This window comes from Enhydra lutris, unplaced genomic scaffold (assembly GCF_002288905.1).
Source record: "Enhydra lutris kenyoni isolate GAN:26980312 unplaced genomic scaffold, ASM228890v2 scaffoldscaffold42, whole genome shotgun sequence".
Lineage (NCBI taxonomy): Eukaryota > Metazoa > Chordata > Mammalia > Carnivora > Mustelidae > Enhydra > Enhydra lutris.
The window spans coordinates 9969917-9985555 of record NW_019154126.1 but is presented as its reverse complement, the minus strand read 5'-3'; the positions used below and the strand labels follow the sequence as shown (position 1 = coordinate 9985555).

The 15639-nt window shown below is 39.1% G+C and overlaps 1 protein-coding gene across 1 annotated transcript in view; it reads right to left on the bottom strand.

Moving 5' to 3' along the window:
* LOC111155534 (family with sequence similarity 107 member B) overlaps positions 1–7582 on the bottom strand; it is a 222360-nt gene extending 214778 nt beyond the window's left edge. The window contains exon 1 of the mRNA XM_022515709.1: positions 7166–7582. Within this exon, the coding sequence (XP_022371417.1) occupies positions 7166–7579 (414 nt within the window). The 5' untranslated portion in view covers positions 7580–7582. The remainder of the gene's footprint in view (positions 1–7165) is intronic.
* Between the last annotated feature and the right edge of the window lie 8057 nt (positions 7583–15639).

The following is a 15639-nucleotide window of genomic DNA, read 5'->3' as shown; positions in this document are numbered from 1 at the left end:
GTAGCATCATACCCAATGCTGAAAGACTAAAAGTTTATCCTCTAATATCAGGAACAAGACAAGGATGTTAATTTTTGCCCCTCTATCCAACTAAGTATTGTTGAATAACATTGGAAGTTCCAGCCAAAGCAATTAGAGAAGAAACAGAAATAAAAGGCATCCAAATTGGAAACAAAGAAGTAAAATTATTCCTTTTCACAGATGATATACTCATATGTAGAAACCATAAAGATTACACACACACAGGGGCACACACACACTATTATAAGTAATAAATGAATTCAGCAAAATTACAGGACACAAAACACATGGACAAAAATCAATTGCATTTCTATATACCAATAATGAGTAATCTGAAAAAGAAATTAAGAAACTTTATAATAGTATTAAAATCGGAGATAAATTTAGCTATAGCAAAGGACTTTTACACTGAAAACTACAAAACATTGCTGAAAGTAATTAAAGAAGACAAAAATAAGTGGAAAGATAAACTGTATTCGTGGATTAGAAGACCCAATATTGTCGAGAGTACTACCCAAAGAAATCTAAAGATTCACTGAAATCCCTATCAAAATCCAAATGATGGGGTTGGGGTTTTTTTGCAAAAATAGGAAAAAAATCCATTCTGAAATTCATATGGAATCTCAAGGAATCCCAAGTAGCCAAAACAATCTTGAAAAAGAAGTACAAAATTGGAGGTTTCAGGCTTACTGGCTTCAAAACTTACTACAAAGCTACAGTAATCAAAACAGTGTGTTACATAAAAACAAACAAATAAACCAATGAAATGTAATAGAGAGTCCAGAAATGAACTCTGACATATATGGTGAAATGATTTTTCACAAGGGTGCCAATACCATTTAAAGGGGAAAGGACAGTCTTTCCAACAAATAGTGTTGGGAAAATTGAATATCCACATGCAGAAGAATGCTTTTGGACCTTTACTTTGCACCATATACAACAATTAACTCAGAATAGATCAAAGACCTTAACATATACTCTTAGAGGAATACATAGAGAAAAACTTAATAGATTTGGCATGATTTTTTTAATGTGACACCAAAAGCACAGGCAACAAAAGAAAAAAAAATAGATAAGTTGGGTTTTGTCAAAATTGAAATATTTGTACATCAAAGGACACTAATTCAACAACAAAAAATAAACAAGTCAATTTAAAAAATAGGCAAAGCCTTGAATAGGCATTTCTCTAAAAATCACAAATAGCCAATAAGCACATGAAGAGAAGCTTAGTATCACTAATCATTAGAGAAATGAAAATCAAAACCATAATGAGATACCACTTCATTCTCATTATGATGACTATTATCAAAACAAATAAACAAAACTTTAAAAACAAGTGGTGGAATGAATGTGGAGAAATTGGAGTCTTTGTGCACTGCTGGTGGGAGTATTTGGTACAACCACTATAGAAAACAGTATATCAGTCCCTAGAAGAATTAAAGATAGAATTGCCATATGATACAGCAATTCCACTTCTGGGTATATATTCAGAAGAATTGAAAACAGGGTCTTGAAGAGATATTTGTAAACCCATGTTCATAACAGCATTATTCTCAGTTGCCAAAAGGTGGAAATGATGTAAACATCCATTGACAGATAAAAGTGTAAACAGAATATAGCATATACATATGATGGAATGGTATTCAGCTTTAACAAGGAAGGATGTGTTGACACATGTTTCCACATGGATGAACCTTGAGGACATGCTTAGTGAAATAAGCTGTACACAAAAGTCTGATACCAATTATACAAGTTACTGAGAATAACTAAACTTATAGAGACATAAAGTAGAATGGTGGTTGCCAGGAGATAAGAAGGGTGAATGGTGAATGCGGAGTCAGTGTTTTATGAATTATGAATATAGCGTCTGAGTTGCAGAAGATGAAGAGAGTTCTGGAGATGGATGGTAGTGATGGTTGCACATCGCTGTGGATAATACTTAATGCCACCGAACTGTATATTTTAAAATAATTAAAATTGTAAATTTTATGTTATATATATTTTACCATAATAAAAATATGTAGCCCCTCCTCCTCTAAATCTGTACTCTCCAACAGATTTCTGGTTATCATTTCTCTTTATGGATAATTTTCCTGTGTAGAAAGTACATGGCTTAGTAAGCCCTACCCTGACAAGTCCTCAAGGCCGACAACCAGCAGTCATTCTGATTTATACATCAGGCTCTTCGAAGTGTAGGTATCAAGGAACTAAGTCTTACAGAAGGATAACTGACAAAACTTCATTTCTAGATGATACTACCGTGACTCAGACCGTAAAAAGCAGTGACAGCCTAAGCTTGGGCTCTAGGGAAGTTTTGGTTACCTCTTCTCTGTCTATTAGCAAAACCCGGCCTATTATAAAAAGCAGTGCAATTGTCAACTCCAAGATAGGCCCTGTTTCCCCTTCCTTATTACAAAACTAACTTTAAGTTAAAAATACCCAAGAATGGGGCACCTGGGTGGCTCAGTCACTTGCATGACTGACTCTTGGTTTCAACTCGGGTCATGACCTCAGTGTCCTGAGATTGAGCCCTGTGTCAGGTTCCACCCTCAGCGGGAGTCTGCTTGAGATTCTCTCCTTTCTCCCCTGTCCCTCCCCAACTCGTACATTTGCGCACGCAGTCTCTCCCACTCTTTCTCTTGCTTTCTCTCAAATAAATCTTAAAAAAAAAAAAAAAAAAACCCAGGAATGATTTCCCAAACTACAATTACTTTCTCTTCCGGGTTAGAGCAAGAACTGGATAAAAACTTACTACTGCCGTAGAAAGTCTCTGAAACTACCAATCTATTCTAAAGTCTTCAGCTGCTTCATGTGGGAACATATGTGGAATGTGTCTTTTTTTTTTTTTAAGATTTTCTTTATTTATTAGAGAGAGAGAGCACAAGCAGGGGGAGAGACAGGCTGAGGGAGAGGGGCAAGCAGATTCCCAGCTGAGCAGGGAGACGGACATGGGACTCTATTCCAGGACCCTGGAATCATGACCTGAGCCGAAGGCAGACGCTTAACTGACAGAGCCACCCAGGCACCCCCAACTGTGTCTTTCTTACACTGCCAACATTGTGAAGGGTGAGAGAGTGAGGAGAAAAAATAGCACCGTTCAACTAGGAAGGCAATTTTTAAAGAATAGGGTAAAAACCCTTCTCCTCCTTATATTCCAGCCTCCCCTGTCTTCCCAAGGCTAAGATGGGAGCCTCTTCCATGTCCTCTTATAGGTGTCCATTGTTGGGACTGTAAGCCTTCTCATATTGCATTGACACCACCTGTTTACTCTATCTCCCATTGGAATGGAAGCTATTTCACAAACTGTGTCTTCAGTCTGTTACCTCAGGGCCAGGGCTGTCCTGGCACACAGTAAGAACACAAAAACTCCTGACCAGAAAAATAAACAGCATACTGCTGTGTTTCATTAACTCCACAATCCCAACAATTATTAGACATTTCATTTGCAAGACCTCTAAAAAAGAAAAAAAATTACAATCAGAAGATACCAGAAGTTGTAAAATGTTCCAGTGTTAGGGTTAATATCGCCTTGATTTCAGGCCTGGAAGAGGGAAGAGATGGCCACAAAAAGATTGAAGACTAATTGGTATCACTTCATAAATACAGGTATGTGCATATACATTTATACAAACAAACACCTTTTTTAATTAGTTCACTTGGCCTATCTTGAGCTTTTCCTCTCAGACCAGATGTCGTTTCAGATTTTAAAGAATCACCCTCTTGTCTGAACACCAGGTAACTAAAAATAGAGGGACCTGTCCCCATTTCTTAGCTATGGTTATATTCTGAAGCTCTAAAAAAAGAGTATTATTTGTTGTCTCTACCATGGCAGTTTAAATGATGAGAATCAGTGAATTAAAGGGGAAATACTTTTTTTTTTAAAGATTTTATTTATTTATCTGACAGAGAGAGATCACAAGCAGGCGGAGAGGCAGGCAGAGAGAGAGGAGGAAGCAGGCTCCCCGCTGAGCAGAGAGCCCGATGCGGGGCTCGATCCCAGGACCCTGAGATCATGACCTGAGCCCAAGGCAGCGGCTTAACCCACTGAGCCACCCAGGCGCCCCAAAAGGGGAAATACTTTTGCCTCCAGGCAACATTATAATAAAAGAAGCCCATTCATCATCTGCTGAGGGAAACATGTCACTACAAAAATTACTAGGTAATGAAAAATCTGGGCAGTTCCATTGCACTTTTAATCAAAAGATCTCAAAACAGTCCCACCATGTCATCAACAAAGTCTTGTCATCAACAGGATACAAAGCAGAAAGTGTCCCCTTCCATAGTATTGTACATCATGAATCTAAGATTTTTAAAAGGTTAAGCCAATTAATAAAAAGCAAATAATAATTATAATCATTATATATACAGATACACTTACATATAAATGCATACACATACACACACAAAATTTTACTTTGGTGGCATATCAAATGAGATCATGTGTGAATATTTGATTGTAAATCCCTAAACACCACCCAAGCAATAATAACGAGCTGAGTTTCAATCCTGGCTCTACCACTTCCTCCTGCTGTGACCTTAGGCAAGTGTGTTACCTTCTTTAAGTGTCAGAGAATTGTAACAATATGCACCTCACTACAACCAATGTCCCTATAAAGCACTTAGAAGAATGGCTGGCATATGGCAAGTGCTCTGTAAATATTAGCTCCCTGCATTTGAACTACAATAGATGCCCATTTACCACTCCCACAAGGCCCACTTCTCCCATGCAGCCTGGCCTTAGTTTCACAATGTTTTCATTTCATCATTCCCAGTTTGGTCTCACTTCCCTCACCACCCAGTCTGGGACCCATACAACTACTGCATTTGGTACCCCCTGGGGTTCGTTCTTCTTGGCCCTTCCACCTCAACTTCCTACCATTCCTTTTATGATATCCCCAGGCCGGGGTCTTTACAATGGCCCCAGCTCTGTCTTCTCGACTCTAATCCATCCTATAAAGCTTTACCTGTTTTATGAAATCCTAAGCATGGCCTTTCTCTGCTCAAAATTCTCAAAGCTTCCCCACTTCCCCACTAAGTTCACTTCTGACCACAGCATTCAAGACATCCCATTTTTGGCTTCCATCTACCTTTCCAGGTATCTCTTCATCTTAGCCAATCTGATGTACTTACCCCTATGCCACATTCCCCCACATCCATGGTTTTGTTCATACAATTTTCTTTTATTGCAATGTCCTCCCCTTCATCTCTGCCTTTAAAAATCCTAACCTTCCTTCTAAACCAATCTCAAATTCCACCTCCACTGCAGTGTACCTTTCCAACCTCCTTTGAACTGTCTTTTGTGTGTCTTCTTTGGGATCCTTATATTTAATCTTGCATTGGGGTTGATTCCATCATAAGGCCTGCCTTACCTCTGTAGTCTATCTGTGACTTTGCTTATACAAGTGGACAATAAATATGGATGTTACCCACTGTGTTTAACTGGTTATATATGAATATACATATTTACTTTGAGCCTCTGTGTCAAATATGCAACTAAAACAGGAAGATACAATCAAATAAACCCTTGGTGTTTGCTGCCATATTTAACAATATATGGTGGGGGTGCTGGGTTGTTGGAATCTCTACCTAACAGAATCTTCCAGCTCATCAAACCAATAAATCATTGGTTCCTTTAACATGCAACAGATAAAAACTTGGCCATGATGTTCACTCAGTTAACTATAGTACTGCTAAAAATATCTTAATCTGGATGTGGATTTAAACTGAAAATTGAACAATACATGGTTTTACTTTTGTTTGTTTGTTTTAGGTTTTGATTTAGTGATGTTAAGGGGAAAAAAAAAACCATTACAGTTCTTGCTATAACAGAGGGCTTAGTGAAATCTTCTATCCAATCTCAGAACAGAAAGATGTAGACAATAGAGCTAAGATTCAGTAATTTAAGATAAGCCTATAGAATATCAAATGAAGCTATTTTTTTAAAACGTATGTTAACCCTATATTCACTGTTTTATAGTTTTCAATGCCAAGAGGCCTCTTGGTGAGCAAGCCGGACAAAATATGATTTGTTAAACTATATGGAAAACAGTGATTTTTGAAAATCAGTGTCTCTTGGTAATGGATCCCAAAGACTTCTCAGATTTTTCAGTCTGGTCCTAAGCTACTTGGCCAGGAATATGACCAAAAAAATGCTCTAAGGGTATCTCTGGAAAACTCAACTCAAGAAACCTTGCCTCTTGAGATTACCAAGAAGTTTGACATGGCTGTGTAGCCCAATCTAATCAGAATAGTCAACAATTAAAATTCAGTAATGCCTCCAACAAGAAGACATATTAAATAAATAACAGATTAAATAAATAAATAAGATGATGCTTTTGGAGAGCAGCAACACTTTTTTTTTTTTTTTAAATAACTTCCTTCTCCTACCTCTAAGTTGGGAAACTATCACAGGAACAGCCATATTATTAATAGTTTTACAGGTCAGTTCCTTTCTTTAGTGCTATGCATAAAATGATCATCATTTCCAAGTTTTCCCAAACTACTTTTATTCCGCATGATTCATTTTAAGTAGGGGCAGTCTCTTAATTCTATAATCTAATCTTTTATATTGTGGATTTTCATATAAATAAATTCATGTACAGTTTAAAAGAAAAAGCCTTCCCAGACAATCTTACCACTAATCTTTTATTTAGACACTGTTTACTCCGAAAACCATGGACAGTTAATGAAAGGCCAGTTTGGACCATTGCTAAGGCCCCAGTGCTTATTCTCATTGCCTCCCTCTCTATCCTTTGAGAACCTTATGAGAATGTAAAAGGCTTTACACACTGCCTCTTACTAGTTAGAGTTCCCCTCAAAGTCTTATTCTCTAAAAATATTGGGGCGCCTGGGTGGCTCAGTGGGTTAAAGCCTCTGCCTTCAGCTCAGGTCATGATCCCAGGGTCCTGGGATCGAGCCCTGTATCGGGCTCTGTGCTCAGCAGGGAGCCTGCTTCCCTTCCTCTCTCTCTCGGCCTGCCTCTCTGCCTACTTGTGATCTCTGTCTGTCAAATAAATAAAATCTAAAAAAAAAAAAAAAAAACTTAAAAAAAAATTAAACAAGTTTGTTTCCTGAGGGCATCCACTGAATGATCAGAACTCTCCTCCGACCCCATTCCTTCTATAACAGCATTAGGAAAACTCACCGTTGGCATTTCAATAATTGATGGTCTGGGGATAGAAGTCTGGAAAGTAACTGCTTCACAGTCTGATTTACCTTCTAGTGACCCAGGTGAATCCTCAGCGGTCTCAGCAGGCTGATTGGAAGTGTGGTTGCTTGAATTCAGATTTGCACTGCCATTTTTCTCTGAGCAGATACTGGAATCTCCCCTTTTCTCTGGAGTTCCTTCTTCCCCTTTCGAGTGACATGAGTGCCTCTCTGCTTTGGCCATGGGCTGAACATAGATGGTGGAATGAGTATCAGCTGCGCTGGGCTGATCAAAGGGTGCATTCTCCCTTGTATTCCCAAAACAAGCAAGCAGAGCTGAGCATGGAAAAGGATGCATCCTTCTAGATGGAGATTTCAGTCTTTTGGTGAGCCTTGCTTTCCATGTGGACATGACCTGCAGTGAAACATTGCCAAGTTCAAAGTGGGGGAAACTTTTCCAGGGGTTCGATCACCTCCAGTTTCCTTATAGTAACTATTTCCTTTCCTGAAAAGAAGGACTTTCTAGTGGTTACCCTTAAATAGAAGATTAGGAGATGGCAATGCCACCCTCTCTTGGAGACACTTAGCACCCAACTCCCCTCCGGGAAGCGTCTGTCCCAGGGCGATTTCACGCTCTTCGTTCCTCTATGCTGTCAGTGGCTAAAGAAAGCTGTCTGTGAGGCATGTGTTGGCTTGGGTTACAGTCCCCAGGCAGGGCAGACGCTTCAGTGTAAGGCAGTGCCAAGTCAAAAGACAGTTGCTTCAGGTTACCTTGAAGGCATAAAGATAATGTAGCCTGATAGCGTCCGCCATAATAGCGTCAGCCTGTGTATCAATAACATCATAACAGCAGCATAACCTTCTTTGGTTACCCCCTTCAAATATTTATTCTCCCAAACAAAACAAACACCACCCAGTTACCCATCATGATCGAGGACCTCTAGAGGGTCCTCGACCCTGGCAGCTGTTTCATTATTAAAATAGGAGGTAGATTTGAATCTTTTGTCTGGAGAGATCCATGTTTGGGTTTGATGTCACAGGGACTTTTCTGGATCTTTCTTGAATCTTCCTCAAAGAAGCTTCCTGGCTTCAGGATCCATATTCCTCCTTCTGGTAATTATGAGTCTTTGTTAGTTTGCCTTTTCACTACTCATGTTAAGTCCATGATTAATTTTCAACAACACCAAAACAAAAAAAAATTAGCTAAAATGAGCAATTAATGCAAGTATGTATGTGTGAATGTGTGTTCTAGTCCTTTACTGTGTATATTACTTAATTTTGGAAAATAAACCCCCTCTGAACATAAATCTTCTACTTTCAACACATCAATATGTGAATGGTGAAAAATAATCATTATAAGAATATGCTCAAAATTGAGATTTTTCCTTAGCCAAACAACTGCTAGAAATGTTGGAGAAAGATAATACTGTAATAGTTTTACCATTAATAGTGACTTTCAGGTCAAGGCTTCAGGGTATATTCCCCATTCTCATTTATTCATTTTCCCCCTCTCTTTTAATTTAATGTCAAGATGTGCTCTTAAGACCAAACAGGTGGTAGATATCATAGCACTAATCCCCTATTTTACAGAGACAGAAAATGATTCTTTGAAATTTCAAGAGACTAACACAAGGTTATGCTGTTGAGAAGGGCTAGTGGAAAGTCCAAGATAACTGGTATTTTATCTGATCTCTGAGTCTCACTCAAACTGACAATCATCTTATTGATATGACAGCTGTACTGGGAACATTCCTTTGGGCAGTCATGGCCATCATACGCTAAGTCAGATACAGCTTGAGGAAGGTGGCTATAGCATCAAATGCAGATTTTATTTTAGTCTTTATTAAAATTTGGAAATAAAATATAAAAGTTGCGATTACTGAGAGGTTACCATGTAGTGAGCCCTGTGCTAACCCAGGTATACCAAACTTCCCAGTCTTGAGGGATCATTCTCCTTTAATACCTTAGTATAAGCAGTATAAATCCCTCTCCTCACAATAGCAGGAAGTCCAGGCTTTTAGCAGGCTCCCCAACCAGCCTAACAGGCTTCCTGAGGAGCCCTAGGAACCGTGTTTTTTCTCTTTTCTACCATGGTCACTATGGTCCCCTCAGGCAGGGTGATTCCAAGATGCTTCCCTCACATGGCTCCTTCTTGGTCCTCTCACTACCGAGCATGTTTACAGTAAAGCAAAAATGGCTTGCAGATGACAGGATGGAATTAAACAGAAGTAAAAATAATTCTTAAACTTGGTTTCATTCACTCATTCATTTATTCACTCAACTATATGCCAAGCACTATCTACAACTAGAGAGACAGCAGTTAACAATGCACCTTTCAGGTGGCTACAGTTGGTAGACTCCTGGGCAAAAAAAACCTCTGAGCCTTCCCCAGACCTGTTGTATCTCTCTTTTTGGTCCTGAGCTTACAGCCCTTCCATGGGGACCACCTCAGCTCCCTCAGGGTCACATCCAGGAATTCTGGCCAGAGTGTCCACTCCAGCCCACGCAGAATTGTGGCTTCTTTTTAGTTAATGGTAGCTAAGTCTTAGCTAAAATAACAACAGTAACAGATACTGGTTATTGAGTGCTAATTATCAGTCATGAGTCTCAACAAATTAACTCATTTAATCCTTACAACCTTAACAGAAAGGTGATATTATTAATTCTTATTTTTACCCATTAGAAAAACAAGACACAGAAACTTAAGTAACTTGCCCAAGGTCACAGCATTGCTAAGGAAGAGAGCCAGGATTATGAGTCCAGCAGCCTGGCCCCAGAGTTCATGCATTTAATCACTATACAATATCACTTTCCAAAAATACACACATGCTCCAAAGAGGAACTTTCCAACAGCCTTCAATTCAACACACTACCTCTAGAAATTTATTCTACAGATATACATATGCATAGAGATATGTCCAGAAATATTCATTGCAGAAGTGTTTGGAATCACAAAATTAATTGTTAATCAGTAGAAGATAAGTTAATATATATTTTAAAAATTCAGACAATTGAACACTATGCAGCTTTAAAAAGAAGGATGTAGAGACTTCAGGTTTAATATGGTATGCTAACTAAGCACATGTATTTATATCCTTCCCTTTCTAAGACATAATTAAGATAATGTAATGGAATTTTTTTAAGGCTTAAATTCACTGTACTGAAGAGAACAGAAAGAAGGCTGTTAACATACAAGAAAACTCAATACATTCCTGTAAAACAAAAATCAGATGAAATACTAATTAATGAAAAAATACCAACAACCAGAAAGCCAGCATGTTGAATACAACTGCATGGGCAACAGGTACAATAGAATTTAAGAAAAGTCCTGAAAATGTGGAATTAATTGAAGGTCTGACTTATGGAAGTCAAGTTTCCTATACCTTCCTATACCAGCCAACAGGATACAAAGTGAATGGGTGAATAAATAAAATGAATGAATGAATGAATTAAATAAGTAAACATGAATAAGTAAAATAAAAGTTAAAGTGTGGGGTCAGGGTCTTATTTAAATGTATCTTTAAAAACTATCTAATCTTGGGGCACCTGGGTGGTTCAGTGGGTTAAGCATCTGCCTTCAGCTCAGGTCATGATCTCAGGGTCCTGGGATTGAGCCTCACAATGGGATCCCTGCTCAGCAGGGAGTCTGCTTCTCTCTCTGCCCCTCTGCTCCTCTCCTGCTCATGCTCACACACACTCTCTCAAACACATTTTTAAAAAACTGTCTAATCAGTTCTTACCTAAACTGTTTGATGAACTGTTAGTCTAAAGAACTAACAAGGGTAACTAGTGTAGATGTCAATATCCAAGAGTAAAGGCCATCTGCTTCTTTATTTCAGCCCCGACATAATAGCTAAGAGTTCTCTGCCTGTCCATTTAAAGTGAACCCATAATTTAATGAGTCCCAGCAACATTTACAGAGCTCCAAATCTTCAAATTCTTCCCTCATGTGAAAATACAAATAGATCGTAAGACATCACTAGACATTTGAGAACTGCCAAAATCAATGACAATAAGCAAAGGAAAAGGAAAGATCCAGGCAAGGAAGAATGGAAGAATGAGGGACTAACAATGGGGTAGGCAGCAATATCTGCCATTCAAAATATGGTAGAGTATGTAGTAAACTACAGCACAGCTGCATTCTGAGTGATGGAGGAGAGTAAGGGGGGAGAATCTTTGCAACTTGATACCAGGAACATTCTCTTTGGGTGCCACACAAGTCATGACAAGGGTCCTAGAGAATTTGAAAGTGTTAATTTGCTTTACTATAAAGACTGTTTACATAGCTATAATAATATAAACACTATTCCCATTTTTTCAGTTTTCAGAATGAATATATAGAACAAGAGTTGCATACTGGTGACTCTGAAGCAAAATTAGGCCTAAAGATGTGTTTTGTTTGGCTAATGACTTTCTAAAAAATTTAGTGCATCACTGTTAGATCACAGAAACCACCACTCTCTGTATCTTTCACTGAATTAGTTTATAAGTTTATGTAAAGAGAACACTACAGACATTAGAGTTTGTGGTTTAGGGTGGGTATTTGTGATTGTTGATGCCCAGCATCCTTTCCTCCTTTCTTTCGGTAACAGCTCCCTGATTTCCTTTTGGAGCGCTCCTTCTGTCTTTTGGGTAGAACTTTTGGTCTGCTCCAAAGGTGGGTATTAGGTAATCAACATCCCCAGAACCCTTGATCACAGTGATGGGTTCAAGGATGTACCTGAGAACACATTGTTCCAATCAGAATAAATCCCAAATTTGGCTTGGAAGAAATTTTCTCTTCTTTCCACTGGAGAAACTCAATTCCAACTTGAGAAAGTATAAGGCTAGAGCAGCTGCCAAGAAGTTGTATCCTTGAGGGGAGACCTTTCCCAGGATGCAACCAGCACAAGGCAGGATTTAAGAGGTGGAGAGAAAGAAACCAGGTCTTGAAAATACTAAGCTTTGCATAAATTGTGTCTTCCCCTGGATATCCTTTCCTGTTTCCTTTGTGTGAATTGAGTTTTGTGTCACTTGCTACTAAAAGAGTTCCAATCAATATGTGACTCACAGGTACCAGGAAATCACAGAAGAGTTCATTATGGTTATAGAATAGGATGAAAACATTATCAATTTGACAATGGCAAAGTGAAGGGAGAGCTGAGAGATTCTGAAAAATGAACAAGTTGTGAGGCAGTGATATACGTGAAGAGAAGCACAGGTTTGCTAATATTCTTACATTTCAAAGTTAGAAGGACTCCCTATGGTAGATGCAAAGAGAAACGGTTATATGTGGTGTCTGAGACTATAGAGGTGACCAGACGGGGAATTGAAATAGAGATGGAGCCATATTGGGAAGATACAGGGCAGAGTAAGTAGCTAAATGCTCTTATTAGAAAACCTATCTTTTTAGAAAATTCATGATAATGTCTAGAATTGATACAGACAAAATGATATTAGTAGGATAGATGGTTATCCATCATAGCTGAATGTCAAAAGATAATATTTCCACTCAATAAATTAAGAAACAGAAGCATAAACATGTTATTTATAATAATATGGTGCTACCTATCAGAATACTGAAGACTGAAACAGGAAGAGGTTGCCTTTAAGGGAACAGGGATCGAGGTGAGGATGTGAGGCAGACGATTCTCTTCCACTATAAATCTTTATAAACGGTTTAAACTTAAATCACATGTTAGTATTATTCTAATATGATTTTTAAAAGAAAGGGATGTGGTTGATTTAACATGGCAAATAATTTAACATGGAAAATCTCCAAGATATGTTTTAAATGACAAAAGGAAATTGTAAAACAAGTTATATGGTATGCTTTAAATTGTATTAAATATGTGTACACATCTATAAATATGCCTACATAAATATATACAAGTATGTGTTTATCCTTATATAGAAAGTTTATGAAAATATGCCTAAGAAGTATCTGCCTCTGGAGAGGGGCACTAAACATCTGGACTGGGACACTTTTCATGGTGCGTCCTGTTGTGTGACTTTTTTTTAACCATAAACAAATATTAATTTTTCAATTTAAAAAAGCTACCATAGACATATTCCAAGGTAACATGGCACCAACATAATAATTTCTAAGCAGGGTCACAAATAAAAGTCAAAATTTTGGCTCAGATGATCTCTCCAAAGACTAACAAGGCCAATCTAAGACCTAAGAGTGAATGTAGTTGGGGCGCCTGGGTGGCTCAGTGGGTTAAAGCCTCTGCCTTCAGCTCAAGTCATGATCTCAGGGTCCTGGGATCAAGCCCCACATTGGACTCCCAGCTCAGCAGGGAGCCTGCTTCCTCCTCTCTCTCTCTGCCTGCCTCTCTGCCTACTTGTGATCTCTGTCAAATAAATAAATAAAATCTTAAAAAAAAAAGAGTGAATGTAGCTATTTGGTGCCATTGTCAGAATGCCTTAAGAATATTAGTGATTGGGGCGCCTGGGTGGCTCAGTGGGTTAAGGCCTCTGCCTTCGGCTCAGGACATGATCCCAGGGTCCTGGGATCGAGCTCCGCATCAGGCTCTCTGCTTAGCAGGGAGCCTGCTTCCTCTTCTCTCTCTCTCTGCCTGCCTCTCTGCCTACTTGTGGTCTCTGTCTGTCAAATAAATAAACAAGATCTTTTAAAGAAAAAAAACAACTTTAAAAAAAAGAATATTGGTCATTTTCCATATAAAACTCATAGGTGAAACACTAACAGTGGAACTCATTTATTCAGATTATATTTATTGAGAACACATGACATAGCAGATTCTGAGTTAGGGGCTACTATGGGGATTTGAGCAAACAAGACATGATCCTTGCTTTCTTAGAGCTCAGAGGCCAGTGGGGTGTATGAGCAAGTATGCTAAGTATGATAAGGGCAACCTACTGGCCTCCAGAAATGAAATAATAATGTGTGGGGAAAGGATGGCTGCGGTCACAGCCCATGTCCTTATCTGCTGACATTTACTTTCTCCTTAGGGATTCCACTGGTCACCATCCTGCCATGACAACCTTGGGAGGCTTTACACATCCTGCCCTCCGCTTTACACATCCAGCCCAAGAGAAGCCACACCTGTCCCTTCTCCACTGTTTAGCTGATACTACTATGTCGTTGTGATGGTTGACTTTATGTATCAAGTTGACTGGGTGAAGGGATGCCCAGGTAGCTAGAATGTATTTTTGGATGTGGCCGTGAGGATGTCTCTAAACAGATTAGCATTTGAAGTGGAGGACTGAGTAAAGACCTTTCCCCAAATGGGTGGATATCAGCCAATCCACTAAGAGCCAAAATAGTATAAACAGGCAGACAAAGGGCAAATTTGCTCTCTCTCTCCTTGAGGTGAGACATCCATCTTCACCTACCCTAGAGCTCCTGCCTCTTGATTTTGAGATTTAGTTAGAGATTTACACATCAGCTCCCAGATTTTCAAACTGTGGGACTAAGACTGAATCATACCACCAGCTTTCCCAGTTCCCTACCTTGCAGATAACAGATTATGGGACTTCTCAGCCTTCTTAACTGTGTGAGCCAGTTCCTACGGTAAGTCTCCCCTTATGTCTGTCTGTCTAGTAATGACCATTTTACCCCCTCATGCTCATCTAGACACCTTAGAGACCAGGTTCAAAAGGCAAGATCCTAAAAGAAAGAAAGGAGCTCTCTCTCCTTCCTGAGAGCTGTTAGTCTAGACACTTCTGTCCCAGTGTGATTGACACTGGGATATCCCCTGCCCTGAGGGAAGACTTCCCTTGCCCCCAGGTGGTAACCCACACCCCAGCAATATTAGTCCTTGAAAGTAGCAGGAGGGGCCAGCCTCCTTATAAGTGTTGAGAAAGAAAGGTGAGCTAACCAAGAGAGGAATGGCAAGAAGATGCAGGAAACAGGCCACTTTACAATGGGTGTAAGACCCACTCACACAGCCGTGGTTCTAGATCAGGCTAATAACAGTGTAATTGTTTGATTTCACATCCTCCCCATTTCCTCATATTTATTTAAAACTCAAAATGAATTAAAATGGGGTTATATTTCCTTGTTGTTCTTGTAGTTATTGTTAAAATTTTTCTCAAACACTTCTGAGACTGTTGAAAATCAGCTCTAAATGTCGTGAAACTAGATTTGAGTGTCAGAGGATGTGCCTCAAACTGATCGTCCTATCCTCACATTTCCAAAATTCCCCTTGCCCCTCTTTCTAACCCTCACACAGAACTCCCACCTAATTACCAAATTAAATGTGGTCTTCCTTAGCATAAGCAAAAGCTTTTCTGCTTCCCACTCAAAAGCACAGAAGGAACAGTGAATTGGGGGAAGTCGGAGGGGGAGATGAAGCATGAGAGACTGTGGACTCTGAGAAACAAACTAGGGGGTTAGGTGAGCCTTGTGGTGGGTATTAAGGAGGGCACTGTATTGCATGGAGCACTGGGTGTGGTGCATAAACAATGAATCTTGGAACACTGAAAAAATAAAACAAAACAAAATAAAATAAAGTACAGCTGATGGGG